At 61.1% G+C, this 19476-nt stretch overlaps 4 protein-coding genes across 5 annotated transcripts; 1 reads left to right on the plus strand and 3 right to left on the minus strand.

The window, feature by feature from the left end:
- The first annotated feature begins 851 nt into the window (after positions 1 to 851).
- ZBTB39 (zinc finger and BTB domain containing 39) lies at positions 852 to 7767 on the plus strand. Of its 2 annotated transcripts, none has more exons than XM_058861019.1 (2): positions 852 to 958; positions 2188 to 7767. In XM_058861019.1, the coding sequence occupies exon 2, from the start codon at positions 2277 to 2279 to the stop codon at positions 4404 to 4406; it is 2130 nt and encodes a 709-aa protein (XP_058717002.1). In that variant the 5' UTR covers positions 852 to 958; positions 2188 to 2276; the 3' UTR covers positions 4407 to 7767. The 2 variants fall into 2 exon arrangements, with proteins under 2 accessions (XP_058717002.1, XP_058717003.1); XM_058861020.1 differs by lacking the exon at positions 852 to 958 and adding an exon at positions 1292 to 1565.
- A 2104-nt stretch (positions 7768 to 9871) lies between these two features.
- Positions 9872 to 11234, minus strand: GPR182 (G protein-coupled receptor 182). The gene has a single exon (XM_058861044.1). It carries the CDS (start codon positions 11224 to 11226, stop codon positions 10132 to 10134), a length of 1095 nt encoding a protein of 364 aa, XP_058717027.1. The 5' UTR covers positions 11227 to 11234; the 3' UTR covers positions 9872 to 10131.
- Positions 11235 to 14510: 3276 nt separating this feature from the next.
- Positions 14511 to 16318, minus strand: LOC131590755 (retinol dehydrogenase 16-like). Its single transcript, XM_058861049.1, has 4 exons — positions 15955 to 16318; positions 15559 to 15817; positions 14824 to 14987; positions 14511 to 14746 (listed from the first exon to the last, which is right to left on the minus strand). Exons 1-4 carry the CDS (start codon positions 16301 to 16303, stop codon positions 14526 to 14528), a joined length of 993 nt encoding a protein of 330 aa, XP_058717032.1. The 5' UTR covers positions 16304 to 16318; the 3' UTR covers positions 14511 to 14525.
- A 541-nt stretch (positions 16319 to 16859) lies between these two features.
- Positions 16860 to 18873, minus strand: LOC131590756 (retinol dehydrogenase 16-like). The gene is made up of 4 exons (XM_058861050.1): positions 18400 to 18873; positions 18004 to 18262; positions 17422 to 17585; positions 16860 to 17256 (listed from the first exon to the last, which is right to left on the minus strand). The coding sequence occupies exons 1-4, from the start codon at positions 18713 to 18715 to the stop codon at positions 17039 to 17041; spliced, it is 957 nt and encodes a 318-aa protein (XP_058717033.1). The 5' UTR covers positions 18716 to 18873; the 3' UTR covers positions 16860 to 17038.
- Positions 18874 to 19476: the final 603 nt, after the last annotated feature.

Consider the following 19476-nt stretch of genomic DNA (forward strand, 5'->3'; position numbering starts at 1 on the left):
GGCCCGGCCCCCCGGTGCTCCCCGGGACCCCCCGCGCCCGGCGAGGCCCCGCTGCGGGCGGCCTGAGCCGCGGAACGAGTCCCCCACGCGCGGAGGGGCCCGGGCGGGGTTGTGTCCGGTGTCCCGGGGACGGTGGGACCGACCGCGGGAGCGTCCCGGGCGCCGGCGGCCACGGAGCCGTGGTGGGAAGCGGCGGGAGCGTCCCGCCCCACGATCGCGTGTCCGTGCACCTGTGTACACCTGGACGTGCCCCGCTATACACCCACCCCACGGTGTCCCCGCGGGACACGCGCAAACTGCGTCTCTGTGTCTTGGCTGCGCCTCCGGGACCGCTCGGGACGGCCCGCGGGGTTGGGGGGACGAGCCCACGGGAGCTCCGGGGCCGGGGCTCGTGTGGTCTTGGGCTACAGCGACCTGTCCCTCCCGCACGGCGGCCCCGCAGCTGGGGAACTGCCCGTGCCCCGGTCCCGTGCCCCGGTCCCGTGCCCCGGTCCGTGTCCCTTCCCGTGCCCGTCTCCGTGTCCCTTCTTGTGTCCCTGTGTTTCTGTTCGTCCCAGTGTCCCTGTCCTTGTCCCTTGCCGTGTCAGTGTGTCCGTGTCCATGTGTCCCGTATCCGTGTGCCCATGTGTCCCATGTCCATGTGTCCGTGTGTCCCTTCCCTTGTCCGTGTGTCCCTCCCCGTGTCCGTGTGTCCCGCCTCGTGTTATTGTGTCTCATGTCCGCGTGTCCCTTGTCCTGCATAAGGAGTGTCCGTGTCCGTGTGTCCCTTGTCCCGTGTCCGTGTGTCCCCTGTCCCGTGTCCGTGCCCCTGCCCCGGCCCACGCCGCTCTGGGTCCTCCTGTCCGCTGGGGGGCGGTGTCGGCGGCGGGTCCCGGAAGGCGGCGCGGGCCGGGGCGGGCGCGGGGCGGGTCGGCGCCTTTGTGTGAGCCGGGCCGGGATGGTGCGGGGCGCCGGGCGGGTAAGGAGCGACCCCCGCCCGCGACCCCCGGCCCCCGCCGGGCCCCCGCGCCGCGCCCCCGCCGCCAGCCCCGCGCCGACCCTCTCCTGCCCACCCCCGGGGCCTCCCGCCGCCTTTCGTGGCTCCCCCCGGGGGCCCTTCCTGCCCCCCCCCACTCCCCGGGCCCCACCGGGACCCCGGTGTTCCCCCCACCCCATCTCCTCCCGTTTCTCCCGGAGCAGCTTCGGGGCTCCCCGGGAGCCTCCGGTGCGGAGCCTCCTGCCCGCCCGCGCCCCCCTTCCCGCTGCCCCCGGCCCCCATCGCCTCTCCCGCTCTCCTCCCTCCTGCCCCATCCCCTCCGCAGGGACCCCAGGTGCTTTTTGGGGCTGGGGAGCGTTTGCCTTCCAGAGCTTTCCCCGCGGCATCTTCATCCTCCTCCTCCTCCTCGCCCTCCCCAGCTGCCAGTGGTGTTTGTCCCATCCCGGGGGAGAGCAGCCCGTGCTCTGGTGCCGGGGCTGGGGCAGCTCCAGCTCCCCCCAAACTCTGCTCTTTGCTGCCTGCTGGGCTCGCTGCTCCCTGTCTCAGGCAGGGAATTAGGAATAGGGGAATTAAGGATAGAGCTCCCTGGGTAAGTTCGTGAAATCCCAAAAGCTGTTGGGGCGTCCGTGAGCAGGACAGGGGGACAAAGGCAGTGGGACAAGCTGGAAGGACACTGGGGGAGAATCTGAGAGGAGCTGCAGGCTCCTTTGGAGGGACAAGAAATCCCAGGGGAATCCACGAGGTTGGAATGCAGAGAATCCCACCTGGGAGCTTGAAGTCTCCTTGTGGGTACAGGTGGAATCTGAAGTGAAGGAATGAAGTGGCTGCAGCTGGAGGAGACCCAGAGGCAAATTCAGCTGGTGTGTCCAGCCTGAGTGACATCTCTTTGGAGAGGAGCCTCATCCCCAGCTCGGGAAGGGGGGAGATGTCGGGAACAGGCTCTGGTTGGGTCTCAGAGTCAGCAGGACCCTGCCCCAGACCTTCAGGCTGCCTCTGAGAGTCAGTGCCTTTTTGTTTTGACTTCACTGCTTTGCACATCCAGCCTTTTTACTTCCCAAAAGTTGGTCTGTGAGGTGATAAGACAGTTTTAGTCCATCTCCAGCTGAGCAGCTGCTCCGAGGCTCCTCAGAAAGGTGGAAACTGGGAGGTATGACCGGAATGGTGTTGCTTTGGTTGTTAAATAACATTTTTTTTGCATTTTCCCTCTGCAGAGCCCCTTGCCCTGCCAGTTCCTGCTCCTGCCGCGGATGAAAGCGTGAAGGCCGAGCTGACCAGAAGGGACTCTTGAGTAGCTGCTAAGATGGGCATGAGGATCAAGCTGCACAGCACCAACCACCCCAACAACCTGCTGAAGGAACTCAACAAGTGCCGGCTCTCCGAGACCATGTGCGACGTCACCATCCTGGTGGGCTCCCGCTCCTTTGCCGCGCACAAGGCCGTGCTGGCCTGCGCCGCCGGCTACTTCCAGAACCTCTTCCTCAACACGGGGCTGGACGCTGCCAGGACCTACGTGGTGGATTTCATCACGCCAGCCAACTTCGAGAAGATCCTGAGCTTTGTGTACACCTCGGAGCTCTTCACCGACCTCATCAACGTGGGTGTCATCTATGAGGTGGCGGAGCGGCTGGGCATGGAGGATCTGCTGCAGGCCTGTCACTCCACCTTCCCCGACCTGGAGAGCTCGGCCATCACCAAGCAGCCTGCCCTGGCCGTGGGGGAAGGCCGGGCTGGGCCTCTGAGCAGCACCTCCTCGGAGCAGAGCCACTCTTTGGGGGACATGCGGAGCGGCGCGGAGCACTTCGGCCCCGAGCGGAATTACCTCCTGCACGGGGACGTGGCGGGCAGCTACAAAGAGGATGACAGGAATCCTGTGGGGGAGGCCAGCCAGGCTCTTCCCCTGATGCACCCACAGCAGCCTCCCAAGACAGAGCAGGAGTCGGATCCGGGGCAGTTCGCTCCGGTTGCGGGTCTGGGGGCCCAGCCCGGTGGGAATGTCATGGCACAGAGCACCGGCAGCTCCTGCCCTCAGTACAAGCCCCAGAGCAACGGCGACTACGGCAAGGGCGGCTTCTTCCCCACTGACCCCTCCCTGGATGTCTCCACGGGGAGCAATTCCTGCCCCAGCAACAGCGACCACTCCAAAGAGCAGGGGTTCGAGCAGATGGATGAGCTCCAGCTGGAGGATTTGGGAGAGGCCGAGCTGCATTTTGAGGATGCTGGAGAAGAGCTGGTCCCGTCTGAGGAAGTGATTGAGCTGAGTGATGACAGCGAGGAGGAGCTGGCCTTCGAGAGCGACAGCCGGGACAGCAAGGCCATGCCCTGCCAGGTGTGCAAGAAGGTGCTGGAGCCCAACATCCAGCTGATCCGCCAGCACGCCAGGGACCACGTCGACCTGCTCACCGGGAACTGCAAAGTCTGCGAGACACACTTCCAGGACCGCAACTCCAGGGTCACTCACGTGCTGTCCCACATCGGCATCTTCCTCTTCTCCTGCGACATGTGCGAGACCAAGTTCTTCACCCAGTGGCAGCTGACGCTGCACCGGCGGGACGGGGTCTTCGACAACAACGTCATTGTCCACCCCAGTGACCCCCTGCCGGGGAAAGTGGCCGTGTTTGGGGGAGGGCCCGGCCCCGAGCTGGCCTGCGCTGCCTGCGGGAAGCCCTTGGCCAAAGATTTCCACACGGTCCGGAACCACCTGCTGGAGCACGTGAACCTGAAGAGCCAAACGTGCGGCGTGTGCGACCAGCGGCACCTGAGCCTCTGCAGCCTGATGTGGCACACCCTGTCCCACCTGGGCATCTCCGTCTTCTCCTGCTCCGTGTGCGCCAGCAGCTTCGTGGACCGGCAGCTCCTGGAGAAGCACCTGGCCGTGCACCAGCACGTGGAGGAGGCTCTTTTCCAGTGCCACTTCTGCAGCCAGAGCTTCAAGCTGGAAGCTGCCTATCGCTACCACGTCAGCCAGCACAAGTGCGGGGGCAGCCTGGACATCCGGGCGGGATTCGGGGAGCGCCTGCAGCCTCAGGGGCTGCCCAAGAGGAAACTGCCCGAGGAGTTCCTGAGCGAAGAGCTGGCGCTGCAGAGCCAGCCGGGGAACAGCAAGTACAGCTGCAAGGTGTGCGGCAAGAGGTTCGCCCACACCAGCGAGTTCAACTACCACCGGCGCATCCACACCGGGGAGAAGCCGTACCAGTGCAAGGTGTGCCACAAGTTCTTCCGCGGGCGCTCCACCATCAAGTGCCACCTGCGGACGCACTCGGGGGCTCTGATGTATCGCTGCACCGTGTGTGGCCACTACAGCTCCACGCTCAACCTCATGAGCAAGCACATAGGGGTGCACAAGGGCAGCCTCCCGCCGGACTTCACCATCGAACAGACTTTCATGTACATCATCCATTCCAAAGAGGCCGAGAAAAACACGGATAGCTGATGGGGCAGGGGCCGGCGGAGGAGCGAGTGTTAACGGTGGAAGCCGTGGAGGAAAACAAAAAAAAAAAAAAGAAAAAAAGGAAAATAGTTTTGTTTTATTTAATGGTCAGGCGTCATGGATGGGATTCTTTTTTTGGTTTTGGTTTAATTTTATTTTTTTTTTTTTGTTTTTGGGGCCTTCCTAGGGCTTTTTAGATTGGTGGCGTTGTACAAATTAACAGCACGTGAGGTACATCACTGTTTCAAGGAGTCTGTCGTGTTTACTTACCTCTAGTCCTGTTAGAGGCCGTCGAGTTCTGTGCTTTTAGCATTTCTCACTAGTTTTTGAGTCTAGATTCTGGGTTTTTTTTTTTTGAACCTTTTAGCCCACTTGACCAGGCTACCCCTGAGCTTGTCCACAAACTGATGCTGCTAAGATTTTCACACCTGACCTCAGTGGAGAGGGGCAGAGCCAGAGCAGGTGCTGGACTCGAAGGAAAGGAACAAAAGAGAAGGAAAGAAAGAAGGAAAAAAAAAAAAAAAAAGACATTCTGGGCATCTTCGGTGTTCTGCTGCTACTGCCAGGAGACGGGCAAAGTGTGCTCTGGGATCACCGTGCGCTGCTGGGGAGAGGAGCAGCCAGCACCTGAGTGTGTAAACAAGGAGGAATCCCAGCAGGGAAGCAGGAGCAGGGGATTTGCAGATTCCCAGGCCGTGTTTTCTCTGCCGTGCCCTGGAGAGCCGGAGGAGGAGATGAAGGAGCCGCACGACCTCGGGGCGGAGGCGGCTGCGTGAGCACGGGGATCTCCCGTAGGACTGGAGAGGGAGGGGAAGCAGGTCCGTGCTCCCTGGGAGGGGATTTGTGGTGGCCACGGAGAGCCAGGGGTCTCCTGGTTCTGCTCTGCCCCAGCCTCACGCTGTGCCCCGGGCAGACGAGTCAGGATGAAGCTGATGCCTTAACTCCCTGGAAGGAGGAGGGACCCTTCTCCTGCCAGAGGGATCCCCCCTCCCACACCCTGGATCGCCGCATCCCGGCCGTGTTCCGGTGGCAAATGTGTGTGCTTGGAGTGATGTGAGTTTGTTCATGGACTGGGAGCGATGGCTTGGCCTCTCCAGCTGCGTGCTGGGCACTTCTGGGGGCTCTCCTGGCTGTGGGGGGCTCTCCTGGGCATGGAGGGGCTCTTCCCCCCTACATTTCGGTACCCCTTGTGCAGGAGGCTCTTCTGGACACGTGCCAGGCTCTCCTGGGCACAGGGAGATCTCCTGGGCACAGGGATCTCTCTCTTGGCCCTGTGTCAGGTCCACCTCAGCATGGGGGGCTCTCCTGGCCACTCCTGGGGGTCTCTCCTGGCCACTCCTGGGGGTCTCTCCTGGCCACCCTAGCGAGGTCAGCTGGTGCCAACAGCATTAACACTGGGAAGGGCGTGGATTATCTCCTCCCTGTGTTATCCTGCTGTGGGGCAGAGGTGGGGAGGAACAGATATTTCTGAGCTGGGACTGCCCTTGGGTAACTCATTCTACCTCACAAACAAGGAAGCGCTCGGGGCTCTCCAGCCTCGGTGGTCATGGATCCCTGCGCTTCTGTCAAGTTTTGCTGTTACAAAACAAAACTAAACTAAACTAAACTAGTGATTTGCAAACCCTGGAAACTCAGCCTGCTGCCCCCTCCCTGGGAAGGGACACCCAGGAGGGGACACCCGGGAAGGGACACCCGGGAAGGGACACCCAGGAGGGGACACCCGGGAAGGGACACCCGGGAAGGGACACCTGGGAAGGGCTGTCCTGCAGTGGGGCTGGACTCAGAGAGCTCAGAGCACCCGGGGGTCTCTCTTCTGGCTCTGCCGTGGCCTTGGGCAAGTCACTTCACCTCTTTGCCTCAGTTTCCTCATCTGTAAAATGAGGGTGGTACCTCCCGTGGTACCGAGCTACCTCCGGGAGCGGGGAGGGGGCCTGGAGCCTGGCTTTGGAGGAGGGGAGGCACCAGAGCCAGGGTTTGCTCTGGGTTTGCCTGGCTGCTGTAGCTCTGAGTTCTGAACTCCAGCCTCGTGGTCCTGGCGTCACTGTGGAGCTGTGGTGAGCTGTGTTAGGTTTTACAGGAGAAAGGGTAATTTTGGGAATGGTGTGGTGCTCTGGGAAGTGTGGGAGCTGGTGGCACCTTGCTGCGGGCTCCTCTGAGCTGCTCTCTGGGTTCCAGGGTTTCTGTCTGGAATGGTGGGATGGATGAGGCTGGAAGGGACCATCCCAGTCCCACCCCCTGCTCGTGCAGGGTCCCCTCGGGAGCGGAACTCAGGGCTGTGCCTGGCTGATGGCAGCTGGGGACGGGGACAGGGATGGACACTGCTCTGGAGGTGGCTGTGAAGGGTGTGAGGGATAGACAAGGCTGGGAGAGCCTTGAGACCCTCCTGGAATGTTCCAGAAGCCATGGTGAGCTTCAGGGAGGGTCTGCAGCCCCGGATCTCGATAAGCTGAAAAGCAAAAGCCTTTTGTGCACATAAACCAAAAAGAGAAGCTTTTACACCGAAACACCAACAGGCACAGCCAGCCCTCACTCCTGGCCCTGGGGGGAAAGCAGGGGCTCCCCCCTTGCTGCTGATGCAGGGAATTTCTGTTTCCCTGGATTAAAACAGATCATTCCCACATGGAACATCCCAAAATCAGCAGTGGAGGGGCTGCAGGGGTGGGTCTGGACCTGCTGCTGCTGCTCCTGGGGGGTGATTCCCAGGGGGGTCAGAGACCTGAGTGCTCCCCCCAGGAGGGTTCTGGGTGTTCCTGAACCTTCAGGGTTGGCAGGGATGTCATCATCCCTGTCCCCATGTCCGGCCAGCCTGGCTGGGAGCTCCAGTTCAGCGCTGGGAGAGCCAGAGCAGTCGCTCCGTGCTGGATTTTGTTCCTTTTCCACCACCGTGGGCAAACCTGGCTCTCTCCTGTCCCCACTGCCCTTGGTGACTGTGGGGACACCGACCTACCTCCCCTGGGGCAGCCTGAGGTGTTTGCAAAGTGCTTTGGTAACCTGGGGTAGGAGAGGGAGTTACAGAGGGGAATTTCTGGCAGCGTCCAGGTCACGGAGCCTCCTGGGGAGCCCGGACAGGGAATCCCCTCTGAGGGCTCTGAGCCCAGGCTCACCCCCATCCCCAACACAAAATTCACTTTTCCCTCAGTGGATCCAGGTCTCTCATCAGAGTAACTGAGCAGAAGAAAAAAAACAAGAGTTGAACTTGCTGTCTAACCTTTTTGTTAAGTTAATCGTAGGTACTGACCTCCTGCTATTTAAGTGTTTACTATCTATTTGCTGTAAAGTTTTGTATATTTTGTAAACTTTCCTCCCCAAATCGTAGATGTCTAAAATCGTTGTACATCGGGTTCTTTTCTACTCCATTGTTCAGCACAAAGTGTGTTTTTTATTTAGAATAATAAAATGGAAAACATTGACCTCTTGTAGCTGCTTCTTTATAAATAATTTTCCTCCCAGGAACGGCTGGGGAGCAGCTGAGGCCATCCCTGTGTCCTGTCCCAGCAGATTTGTGGCTCCAGGACTGGGAGGGGCTCAGGGGAGAATTGGGACATTCCTGTGGGATACAGGAATTGGAGGGAGTGAGGGGTGCAGCAGCAGGGTGGGAATAGATCCCATCCTTTTGGGAATCCTGCAGTTTGTGTGCCTGGATGAGCCTTTCCTGTGCTGAACTGGAGCTCCATGGGCTTGGAACTGAGTTCAGCAAAGACAAGGATTTACTGGAGTGGGTCCAGCAGAGGCCAAAATGGTGTTGAGGGGTCTGGAGCAGCTCAGTGATGAGGAGATGAGTGGGATGATGATTACTCTGGAGAAGAGACTGAGAGGGGATTCTTTCAATCCACAAAAATATGTCAGATATCCATATAAACATCTCATTTGAGAGGGGATCTCATCAATCCAATGCCTCAAAGGTGGGTGGCAAGGGGATGGTGCCAGAATTTTCACTGTGGCAGGACAAGGAGCAACGGCCAAAAATGAAACCACGAGAAGTTCCACCTCAGCACAAGGAAGAAATTCCCGTGGAAGTGGCAGAACATGGGAACAGGGTGCTCCAGCCCAGGTCACTGCATGGTGACAGTTTATTTGAGGCCACTCTGGTCTATGGACAAAAGCACAAAGAAATTAAGACAGCTAAAAATTTAGTTTATTAGGTGAAACACCAAATTTTACATGTTTAAGTGTCTTGAATATATTTTTGCCCTAGTGTGTGGCTGATTGTGTATTTATAATCCATTTATCCACTGGAAACGGGAGGGAATTAGCAAAGGGAGGATTTGGGATCAGGGAATGAAGAGGGTGCAGATCTCAGCCCTGGGGTCTCGCAGCCCCTGGGGTTCTGCACTCAGGTGTGAGGAACAGAGGAAGGGGAAGCCTGAGCTGCTGCCCTGAGCAGGGAATTCTGATGGAGGGGCTGGAGCCTTCCCAGGGTTTCTGTGTAAGACATGGATTTGGATTTCTCCCTCAGTGCTCCTGTCCCAGGATACAGAGGAACATCCCTGCAGAAGGAACCCGGAGGTATTTAGGGTTTTGTATTTAGGGTTTTACCCCATCAAGAACCCCTGGAAGTGGCAGAGCTTTCCCAGCCAGCCCCACAATAACCCTGTATCCATCTTAACCCCTGGTCATGGACTTCTCCCGGGACATCCTGCTCCCTCCCCCTGTGCCAGCATCCTGTCCCCAGAACTGCTTACGCTTTGCTTTTTCCACGACGTGTTCCTCCAGCAGCTCAAGGCCTTTGGTAGATTTATGGGCTCCGGTGCCTGTCACTGTCACCTTCCCCCAGCGAGGGCTCAGCCCTCAGCACGTGACTGAGATCAGGATCCAGACAAGAATGAACTTTCTCCGGATGCTCCAGCTCCTTGCACAGCACAAGCCCAGCCCTTGCTCCAGCTCCAAGATTTTCTGCACGTGCCTGTGCTGCCACAGGGGCTTTGGTGGAAGGGGAAGGGGCTGTTGGAGCCTGGTGGGGCTGAGAAATGCACCCAGTGGCCACAAAAACCTGCCAGGGGATGCTCCAGAGGAGGCTGGAGTTAACAGGGTGGGGAACCCAGAGTCAGTCTGGAGCAGCCCTTGCCAGTCAAACCCAGTTTAGCCATCGCTAATTTAGCACTGGGTTTGCAAAATTGTTCTGAAGGAGTGGCTGATGTGGAATCCAAATTGTTCCTCCCCTCAGGTCTGTGCCCTGCTCAGCTCCTTGGGCTGCTTCGCCTTCATCTCTCAAAAATCAGGCTCTGGATGTTGCTGGGCACAGCGAGGGGAGGTTTGTGTCCCCAAGGAATGATTCCTTCTCTCTCACTCGGGATGGCACTCACCAGGCAGTGCCGTGCCCAGGGCTGGGGGTCAGGGACAGTTTGGGGATGCAGGAACACCTGAGATGGGGCAGATGGTGTGCTCCAACCCCTGAGATGGGGGCAGGATCTGATCTGATCTGATCTGATCTGATCTGATCTCGGGGCTGGCTCGTGTCAGACACTGAGTGGAGTAACAGGCTTTATTATTTCACTTGTCAAACAGGGAATATAATTTTATCCTTTCTTTAGTTTGGACACAGCAGCACCCCAGAGGCAAGATGTCCATAGCTCCCAGCTCTCCTCAAACCTTGCACCTCATCCTGCCACGGGAGGTGCCCAGCCAAGAAGGGCCGTGCCCGAGCAAATTGTGTCCTCAGCAGCAGGAAAACCGATGCCACTGTCCCCAAAGAGCCACCACGACGGAGGCTGGGAGAGTCTGACCCCCCTTAGTTGGGAGGGCTGTTGTCCTTGGCGATGACTATGGAGTGCTGTGTGCTGGAGGAGGAGCTGCCGGCGCCCTTCTGGCCACCGTGGTCCTTTGGGATGTACTTGACCACGGCGGAGATGAGTTTGCTGCGGAAGTTCTTGCTGAGGAAGTTGTAGAGGATGGGGTTGATGACGCAGTGGAGCAGCGTGAAGCAGTCTATGACGTCGTAGAAGAAGTAGAGGAGGTGGGCGAAGGTGCAGTTGAGGATGATGTGGTTGCCCTCGAGGGTGAGCAGCGTCAGCACCACGTGGAAGGGCAGCCAGCTGAGCAGGAACACCCCGATGTAGGCGTAGATGAGCAGGCAGTGCTTGCGGCTCTCGGGCTTGGTGCGCCGGATGAAGCGCGCCGTCAGCACGTTGAACACCACCATGACGGGGAAGGGGATGAGGAAGCCGATGGTGGTGGTGGCCAAGCTGACCGCCAGTGCCCACTCGTCGTAGGTCTCGAAGGGGGCCATGAAGATGCAGATGGGCTCCCCGGTGTTGACCAGCTGCATGTGAGCCACCTCCACCACGGGGATGGCGGCGGCCAGGAGCCAGCTGCAGGCGCAGACCGCGCGGCGCGCGCGGTGCTGCTGCCGGTGCCAGAACGGGGAGGAGCTGCTCAGGGTCACGTAGCGATCCACGCTCAGGCAGGTGAGGAAGAAGATGCTGGCGTACATGTTGGCAAAGTAGAAGTAGTGGGTGAAGCGGCAGAGGAAGCTGCCCCAGAGCCAGGTGTAATCCAGCATCACCTCCAGCATCCAGATGGGCAGCGAGAGCAGCACCCCGAGGTCAGCGATGGCCATGTTGATGATGTACAGGTTGACCAAGCTCTTGTTGCCCCGGGTCTGCCAGTTGACCCAGATAACCAGGAGGTTCTCCACCAAGCCCACCACGAAGATGACCAGGTAGAGGATGAAGAGAATCACCCTCTTGACGTTCTCATCCAGGCTGAACTCACAGTAGGTGTAGGTGTGGTTCAGGAGGTAGAACAGCTCAGAGAAGTTGTGGTAGTCCCCGTACTCGCTCGGGAGAGTGCGTGTCTCCGTGGGGACAGTGGTCACCTCGGTCATCCTGGTGGCTGCAGGGAAAGGGAGAGCATTGAGCTGTGAAGCCTGAAACACAGAGCCCTCGTGTGGGGCTCAAAAAGATCCTTCTGGGATCTTCTAACCCAATTTTTACTCCCTCGGTGACTCCCTACATCAACCCTCAAAAGATGCTGTGTCCACCCAGGTGATCCTCTCACATCCCAAGATAAATGCCACGAACAAGGGTCACCACACGTGGCGGCTGCTCCCTGTCCCAGAGCCTGGGACACAGCCAGGTGCCGGTGACTCTGTCCCAGAGCCTCAGCTCCAGCGGGAAAGCCGCCGCTCCCACCCGAGCCCCCGGGGTGTGGTCACTCGCCAGCCGCTCTCACTCCACCGGGAGCCATCGGGACGTCCAAGTAGGTGAGAAAATTATAAATTTCAGGGAAATGCAGTTGACCTGAACATCCTCTTATTGCCCTAAGTGAGAGCTCCGATCCCAGCGCAGCTGCATCCGCACAGCGAAGACGCTGCGGACCCCGTCCAGCAGCGCCGCTGGAAGCGCTCAGGAGCAGCCGATCCCTTGGGAATGCTGCGGGAGCTTCCAGAGGGGTCTTCCCGTTTCACTCGGAGCCTGGCAAGCCGGGACCACAGCCGGGTGTCCCCCGTGAGAGCGTCACGCCTGTGGCACCCACCCAGGCTGACACCCACCGGCCCCGAAACCAGGGAGAGGCTGGACCTGCGCCCCCAGGGCTCCTGGACACCCCGAGCTCTCTGTGCTGCAGGTCCTGAGAGCCGCGGGGAGCCGGGACAGACAGATGGAAAACCGGACAGACGGACGGGAGAGGGGACAGATGGACAGGAGAAGGGACAGAGAGACGGCAGAGCGGACAGATGGACAGGAGAAGGGACAGAGAGATGGGAGAAGGGACAGATGGACAGGAGAAGGGACAGAGAGATGGCAGAGGGGACAGATGGACAGGAGAAGGGACAGAGAGATGGCAGAGGGGACAGATGGACAGGAGAAGGGACAGAGAGATGGCAGAGGGGACAGATGGACAGGAGAAGGGACAGAGAGATGGCAGAGGGATGGTAAAGGACAGAAGAAGGGACAGGCGGACAGGACCAAGGACAGACAAACGGGAGAAGGGACGGACGGATGGGAGAGGGGACAGACACTTGGTAAAGGGGACAGACGGACAGGAGAAGGGACAGGAGGGAGGAGGGACGGTCCTGGCTCACCGGCGGCCGAGCGAGGGCTGCGCAGGGGCTGCTCGGGAGCGCGGGGATCCTCTGGGCTCGGCAGCTCAAGCGCCTCTGGGCACGGAGCTCGGGTGGGCTCGGTGGCCGCTTGCGGGGCAGGAAATGACCATCGTGGTGCAACATCCTGAGACAGCCCAGCGAGGGTGACATTTGACTGGATTTCCAGCCCCAGAACTCGGCTGCCATTTGATTTTGCCGCAGGGTGGGGACGGGAGCCGCGAGGCTCCGGGCAGGTGTCGGTGTGGAAGCCGCAGGTGATGCCTGGGGATGGACGGGGGTCCCCGAGGCTTCCCGAGCGTCCCCTCCACTGTCACCCCACCGGGCTCAGGGGCTGGACCCTGCCTGGATCCTTCTGTAGGAAAAATACATCCCAGGTCCTGCCGCAGCACTGGGAATCCTGCGGGGCTGGGGTGGGTTATAACAAAGCTGCCAAAGCTGTCCCCGATGTCACCTCGGTATCAGGGTGAGCTCAGGGTTCTCTTCGGGGGAAAAGGGCTGAAAGCTGAACTCTTTGCCCGGGCAGCGCTCCCGCAGGAGCCGATGGCAGATGGATGTCGCCAGAGAAGCACCTCTGGCCAGGCAGTAATTAATCACCGAGCCGTGATTGCCCCGCGGTCTGGCAGGGGAAGCGAGGGGGCTCAAGCCTTGCCCCGGCGCTGGGGAGGGGGCTGATAGGCAAAAAATTTTGCATCGGGCTGCAAGTCCTGCGAAACAATTGCAGGAAATCTCCTTTTTTTCAGTGCGGACAAGACTGCGGGATCAACAATTGGCTCGGAAGGAAGGCATGGGAAGCGGGGAAGCACAAGGGCACTGATAAGTCGGGGCTCACAACAACAAGCCCAGAGCTGGTGACCCCGTGTGCGGGTACCAACCCCGGCAGGACCGGCTTCTAAACAGGAACTCGGCAGCTTCGTGCTGGCCCCGGGCACATTTTGGCTCAGCTGGGGCCGTGGGGGTGCTGAGGGGCCGCTCTGCCACCGCGGGCTTGCGGGGATTTGGGGCAAGCAATGCTCTGCTGGTTCTGTTTAACAGGTCAGGGAATTTCCACACCGAACTCTGGGGCTGAGCAGGATCTGGGAGCTGTCAAGGATTGTGCAGGGGCTGCTGATCTTGGTGGGAACAGCGAGAGATCTGGGAGCCGGTTGTGTTTCCAAGCCGGCTGAGCCGCGGGGTTGGGACAGGCGGCTCAGCCCCTTCTGCCCATCCCTGCCGCAATGAGCCCGAAGGCTCTCAGCACCCCAAATGTGTGCCCAGGAGCCCTCAGCCTCCCTCAGGGTCAGGAGAGGTGGGATCTGCCGTTCTTCCCTCCTCGGGCAGTGCTCCCGGGGTCTCGGCACGCCTCATCCCGGCCCCTGGGGACACGCGGGCCCCGAACGCGATGTGCGGGGGCTGCCGGGGTTGCCAAAGAAAGCTCTTTCTAAGCTCTTTCTAAGCCAAAGAAAACACTTCGGAGAAGCCTCCTTGGCTGGGGAAGCAGCTCGGCGAGCTGAACGCAGCTTGTGCAAGGTCCCGGGTCCTCCTCATCCCTCTCGCCCTCCCCGTCGCATCTCGGGGGTCGCGGTCCAGCTGTCCCCGGCTCGGCCTCTGCCAGAGCTGGGGGCTGCGTGAGCGCTGAGCTGGTCCCGCAGGCAAGAGCACAGTCTCAGATGCCTGCCCCTCAGCTAGTGATCGCTAATCAGCTCTTAATTAGCTCGATGAGTGACGCAGGGATCACCGCCCACGAGCCCAGGGGATGGATAAACACCGCGCGGCTTTTCCCAGTTGCCTGGCAGCTCAGCCGGGCCGTCCCTGGATACGCCGTGCCCAGAGGATGGATAAATTCCGCTCTGCCTTTCCCAGCTCGTTCCCTGCCAGCCGAGCCGGGGGTTCCCGGGGTACGCGGCTGCTCTGGGAGCAGGCAGCAGCCGGGATGCTGCCACGGGACCCCTCGGTGGGATGGGTCACCAGCACCGTGGCCAAGTGGCCACCGGACACCTCCGAGACCGGAGACCCAGCATTGCACCGCCTTTATTGAACGCTTCTCAAGGGCGTGAGACACCCACGGACCCACCCTGTCCATGTCCCCGCCCCGGTGGTCCCCATCAGGGGGTCCCGTTGGCCGGGATGGGCAGGAAGAAGCCAAGGATGGTGTCGGACAGCCAGGCCGGGCAGTAGCTGAGGGGCAGGAAGATGAGCCGGGCATCCCAGCCGGCGGCGTAGCGGCTGCGGGGGCAGCGGGAGAGCAGGGCGTGTGTCATGGCATCGGTGACACGCGACAGCCGAGAGCTGCTCAGGCGTGCAAGCATCGTGGTGCTCCTGGAGTCTGGGTGGGCAGAAAGGGGTCAGCCCCATGGAGCTGGGGTCACCGGGGGTGATGGTGAGGTGTGGGGATGGACTCACATTTGTCCGGGTAGTGGTGGCCGTAGGCTGCCTGGGTTTCTGCCGGGAGCCTCTCCCAGAGGTGAAAGAAGACCTTTCCCAGCGATGCGGGGTCGGTGATTCGCGTCTGGAAGCCTCCAGGTTCGATGATGGAGACCTGCACCCCGAAGGGACGCATCTCCCGCCTGCCCGAGGTGGGGGCGTCAGGGGGAGCCCCGAGAAGGGCAGAGACCGGGGGGGAGAGAGGGGAACTCGTGACACCCCCAGGCATCCCCTCTTGGGAGCCTTGTCCTTGTCCCTCTTGCATCCCGAGACGTCCCCAGACCTCAGCGCTCCAGAACCCCTCTGGAACCCGGGAATCCCCCCTGAACCTCAGTGCCTCAGGACCACCCCAGACCCCAGAGCATTCCCGGATCCCGGGGCCTCCCCCAATCTCAGCGCCCCAGGACTCCCCTGGACTCCCGAATCCCGCACCCTGGGACACCCTGGAGCCCAGGACCACCCAGACCAATCCATCCCCCCTGCCCCAGGATCCCTCTAGTGCTTTGCTCCAGAGCTCCTTGAAACCCTTCCCCTGGTTGCACACCCACGGCTCCAGCCCTGCCCACGCTCCCGGCCCGCTTGTGCTCAGCGTTTCTCAAGCTCTCTGGGGAAAATGTGACGGGGAGACGCACAAAACCCTGTGTGAGGACAGCGGGGTAACGCCGGGGCTGCTGGACCAGCACGGGAGAGCTCCGGGGGCTGCAGCTGCCGTACCTGAGGCTGTCAGAGAAGGCCTCCACGCCGTACTTGGAGATGCAGTACCCACCACCAAAGAAGGACACACGGCCCATCACGCTGGCCACGTTGACCACGCGGCCCCGCGCCCGCCGCAGCAGTGGCAGGAGGCTCAGTGTCACCTCCACGAGCCCAAGCAGGTTGACATCCAGCACCTTGACAAAGTCCTCTTTGGTCAGCCACTCGTTTGGGCCGGCGGGGATGACGATCCCTGCGTTGTTCACCAGCCCCCAGAGCCCTGGAGAGGGGATGGCATGAGCTGGGGCTGTCCCAGGGCCCTGCAACACCTCACCTGTGCAGGCACAGGTGGGCGAGGTGGAAACAGCACCGGTGGGGTGACAACAGGGTGACAACAGTGGGGCCGCCCCATCCTACCTTGATCACCCACACGCTCCCGGACCCAGGCGGTGACATCGGCGATGCTCTTGCTGGAGGTGACATCCAGCAGGACGGTCTGGAGGCGGTCGGAGGTGGCCGCCCGCAGCTGCGCGGCCCCGCTGTCGGTCAGGCAGGCGGCCAGCACCCGCAGCCCGCGCTCGTCCAGCTGCCGTGCCAGCAGGTTCCCGAAGCCGCTGTCACATCCTGTGATCAGCACGTGCTTCTCCGAGAGCCGCGGCACCGTCTGCCGCTCCCGGTGCCATCGCCGCAGCAGGAACAGCCCCAGCAGCACCGCCACCGCGTACAGCCACATCCTGGGCAGCGGCACCGCCCGTGCCAGCCGCATTTGGGCTGCATTTATAGAGCCAGGATTGCGGCAGCACCCGGGGCGAATTTTGTCCTCCTGGATTTTAATTTTTGTAATCCCCGGCTTTGCTTTGCAACACTCCCTGTGCCTGGGCCTCTGCTGTGCCCTTAGCAGGTGGATCCCCGTGCCCCATGGAGCTGGATTTGGTGGAACCCTGCAGACACCGTCAGCAGCACCAGCCCTGGGCCTTTCCCTCTCACCCAGTGTTGGTGGGGGACAGTGTCCCCAAATGTGGTGATGGAGGAGGACAGCCTCCCACAGCCAGGTCTGGAGGAGGAGGAGGAGGAAGAGGAAGCAGAGGAGGAGGATTGTATAAGAGGCTGCTCGGTTCTTTGCCTAGAGGGAAATCTGCTCAGGTCAGAACATGTCTGAGTTTTACTTGTGTGTGTCAATACCTCGGGTGCCAGTCTGGGCAAGTCCCGTGGCAACTTATCAGGGGCTGAGTTCTGAGCACAGCAGGTGCTCAGGGGAACAGCCAGAGCCTCCAGGCACAGCCTCAGTGCCACAGCCTGAGAGTGACACCAAGCTCAGCCAGGAGGGGACAGGGGGTCTTTATTCAGGACAAACCCATCATGAGCAGGGGACAGAGGGTCAGACGTACATGCAGTTACAAATTCAGGGACTTTCGGTGTGGCCTTGGCTGTAGCCAATTCTGGATCCCAGCATGTGCCATTGGATCCCACTCTGCTCTTGGCTGCCCGCTGCAGCCCCACCTTAGGCTTTCCCAACGGATTTGGGGTAGAACAGGCTGAACAAGGCGTCGCTGAAGGCTGAGGGCAGGTAGCTGATGGGGAGGTAGAGCAGCTTGGCGTCCCAGCCGGCGGAGTAGCGGTAGCGGGGGTGGAGGCTGGTCAGAGCGTGCTCCATGCAGTTGGTGACCAGGGACAGGTCGGTGTTGTAGGTCTTCTGCAGCACCTTGAGCGTTGACACAACTGCAGAGGCAGAAAATGCCACTGAGACCCTGGAGCTGAGCGGAGCCAAGTGGCTCCATGGGGTTTTGGAGCACTGGGACCCCCCATGGGAGCCTCGTGGCCCTGGGGATGTGCCTCGTGTCAGGAGAGAAAGAGGATCACTCAGACTTTGGGGGAGGTACTTACGCTTCCTCAAGTAATCCTCCCCGTAACTCGCTTTGATTTCCTCTGGAAGCTTATTCCAGAGGGAATGAAAATTCTTCTCCAGGTTGTCAGTGTTGGTGATCATCGTTTTGAAGTAGCCCGGCTCAATTATACAGACCTTCACCCCAAACTTGTTCATCTCAAGCCTGGAAGGGATTCAATCCTTTGGAACATGGGAGCAGCACCAGAGCGTGTCCATGCCCACATCTCCCATGGGATGCAGCCTCGTGCCAGAAGCGTGGGAAGGAGCCTGACCACGCCAGTGAACTCTGAGCCAGCCTGGCACATGGCTGAGACAGTGTGTCAGTAAACATCTGCCACATCTGGATGGGGTGGGAACAAAGCAAAGCTCGGGACAGAGGGGCCACATCCTGCAGGATCTTGGGCAGGGGCAATGTCCACAGGGGAGGCTCCATGCCAGTAAAGGAGCTGTTCACACCTCAGCAGCAGATAGGAGTTTAACCTGTGCTCAGTTGCGTGAGGATGGGAGTTCACAACTGTGCCAAACAAAGTCCAGAAAAACAAATTGGGAAATCAGGATGGAACCTGTCGGGTCAGACTTACCTGAGGCTGTCAGAGAAGGCCTCCACGCCGTACTTGGAGATGCAGTAGCCACCACCAAAGAAGGACACACGGCCCATCACGCTGGCCACGTTGACCACGCGGCCCCGCGCCCGCCGCAGCAGCGGGAGGAGGCTCAGTGTCAACTCCACGACCCCGATCAAGTTGACATCCAGCACTTTGACAAAGTCCTGCTTGCTCAGCCACTCGTTTGGGCCGGTGGGGATGGCGATCCCTGCGTTGTTCACCAGCCCCCAGAGCCCTGGAGAGGGGATGGCATGAGCTGGGGCTGTCCCAGGGCCCTGCGACACCTCACCTGTGCAGGCACAGGTGGGCGAGGTGGAAGAGGGGCCGGTGGGGTGACAACAGGGTGACAACAGTGGGGCCGCCCCATCCTACCTTGATCACCCACACGCTCCCGGACCCAGGCGGTGACATCGGCGATGCTCTTGCTGGAGGTGACATCCAGCAGGACAGTCTGGAGGCGGTCGGAGGTGGCCGCCCGCAGCTGCGCGGCCCCGCTGTCGGTCAGGCAGGCGGCCAGCACCCGCAGCCCGCGCTCGTCCAGCTGCCGTGCCAGCAGGTTCCCGAAGCCGCTGTCACATCCTGTGATCAGCACGTGCTTCTCGGAGAGCCGCGGCACCGTCTGCCGCTCCCGGTGCCACCGCCGCAGCAGGAACAGCCCCAGCAGCACCGCCACCGCGTACAGCCACATCCTGGGCAGCGGCTCCGGGATTGGGACTGGGGAGCGAGCAGAAGCGGCTTGTCCCGACCTTGGTCTTGTCAGCCGGCCTCTGTTAATAATTGATTACCGGACTCCGGGGCAACGATCGCGGAGATGCCGCTGGGCCTCCCGGCACTACCGGGATGCGGGATCGGCTCCGCCCCGTCCTCTTAAGGGGCTCGTCCCGGTGCTGCCGCCTGGAGCCCGCCGGGCTGCGGGCAGTGCCCCGGGATGTGTCCCGAGGCTTCGCTCCCGCCGCTCTTGCGGGGAATGGTTAACGGGAGCGGGGCAGCGCCCGGGAGTTCCCGCACGGCTGCGCTGCCCTCCCGGGGAGCCACGGGACCCCGGGACCACCGCGGACCCCGGAACATCCCCGAGCCCCCCCCGCCCCGGGAGCCCGCCGGATCACGAGGCTGCCCCGGGACTCTCCCTGATGCTGGGACCACCCCGGAACCCGGCATCCCCCCGGATCTCAGCACCCCAGGGTCTACCGGACCCCGGGACAGCCAGGACCGTGCGTCCAGAGACCCACCCGGACCCCGGGACAATCCCTGACAGCCCCTTCTGGGGCCCCCTTGGACCCCGGGACACCCCCCGGACACCCGTGCCCCCGGACCTCCCCGGATCTCGGGACACCCCCGGACACCGGGACATCCCGGGACCTCAGCGCTCCCGGACCCACCCGCCCCGGGACACTGCGGGACCCCGAAATCCCCGCTAACCTCAGCGCCCCGGCTCCCACCCGCCTCGGG

The sequence above is a fragment of the Poecile atricapillus genome, chromosome 35, assembly GCF_030490865.1.
Source record: "Poecile atricapillus isolate bPoeAtr1 chromosome 35, bPoeAtr1.hap1, whole genome shotgun sequence".
Lineage (NCBI taxonomy): Eukaryota > Metazoa > Chordata > Aves > Passeriformes > Paridae > Poecile > Poecile atricapillus.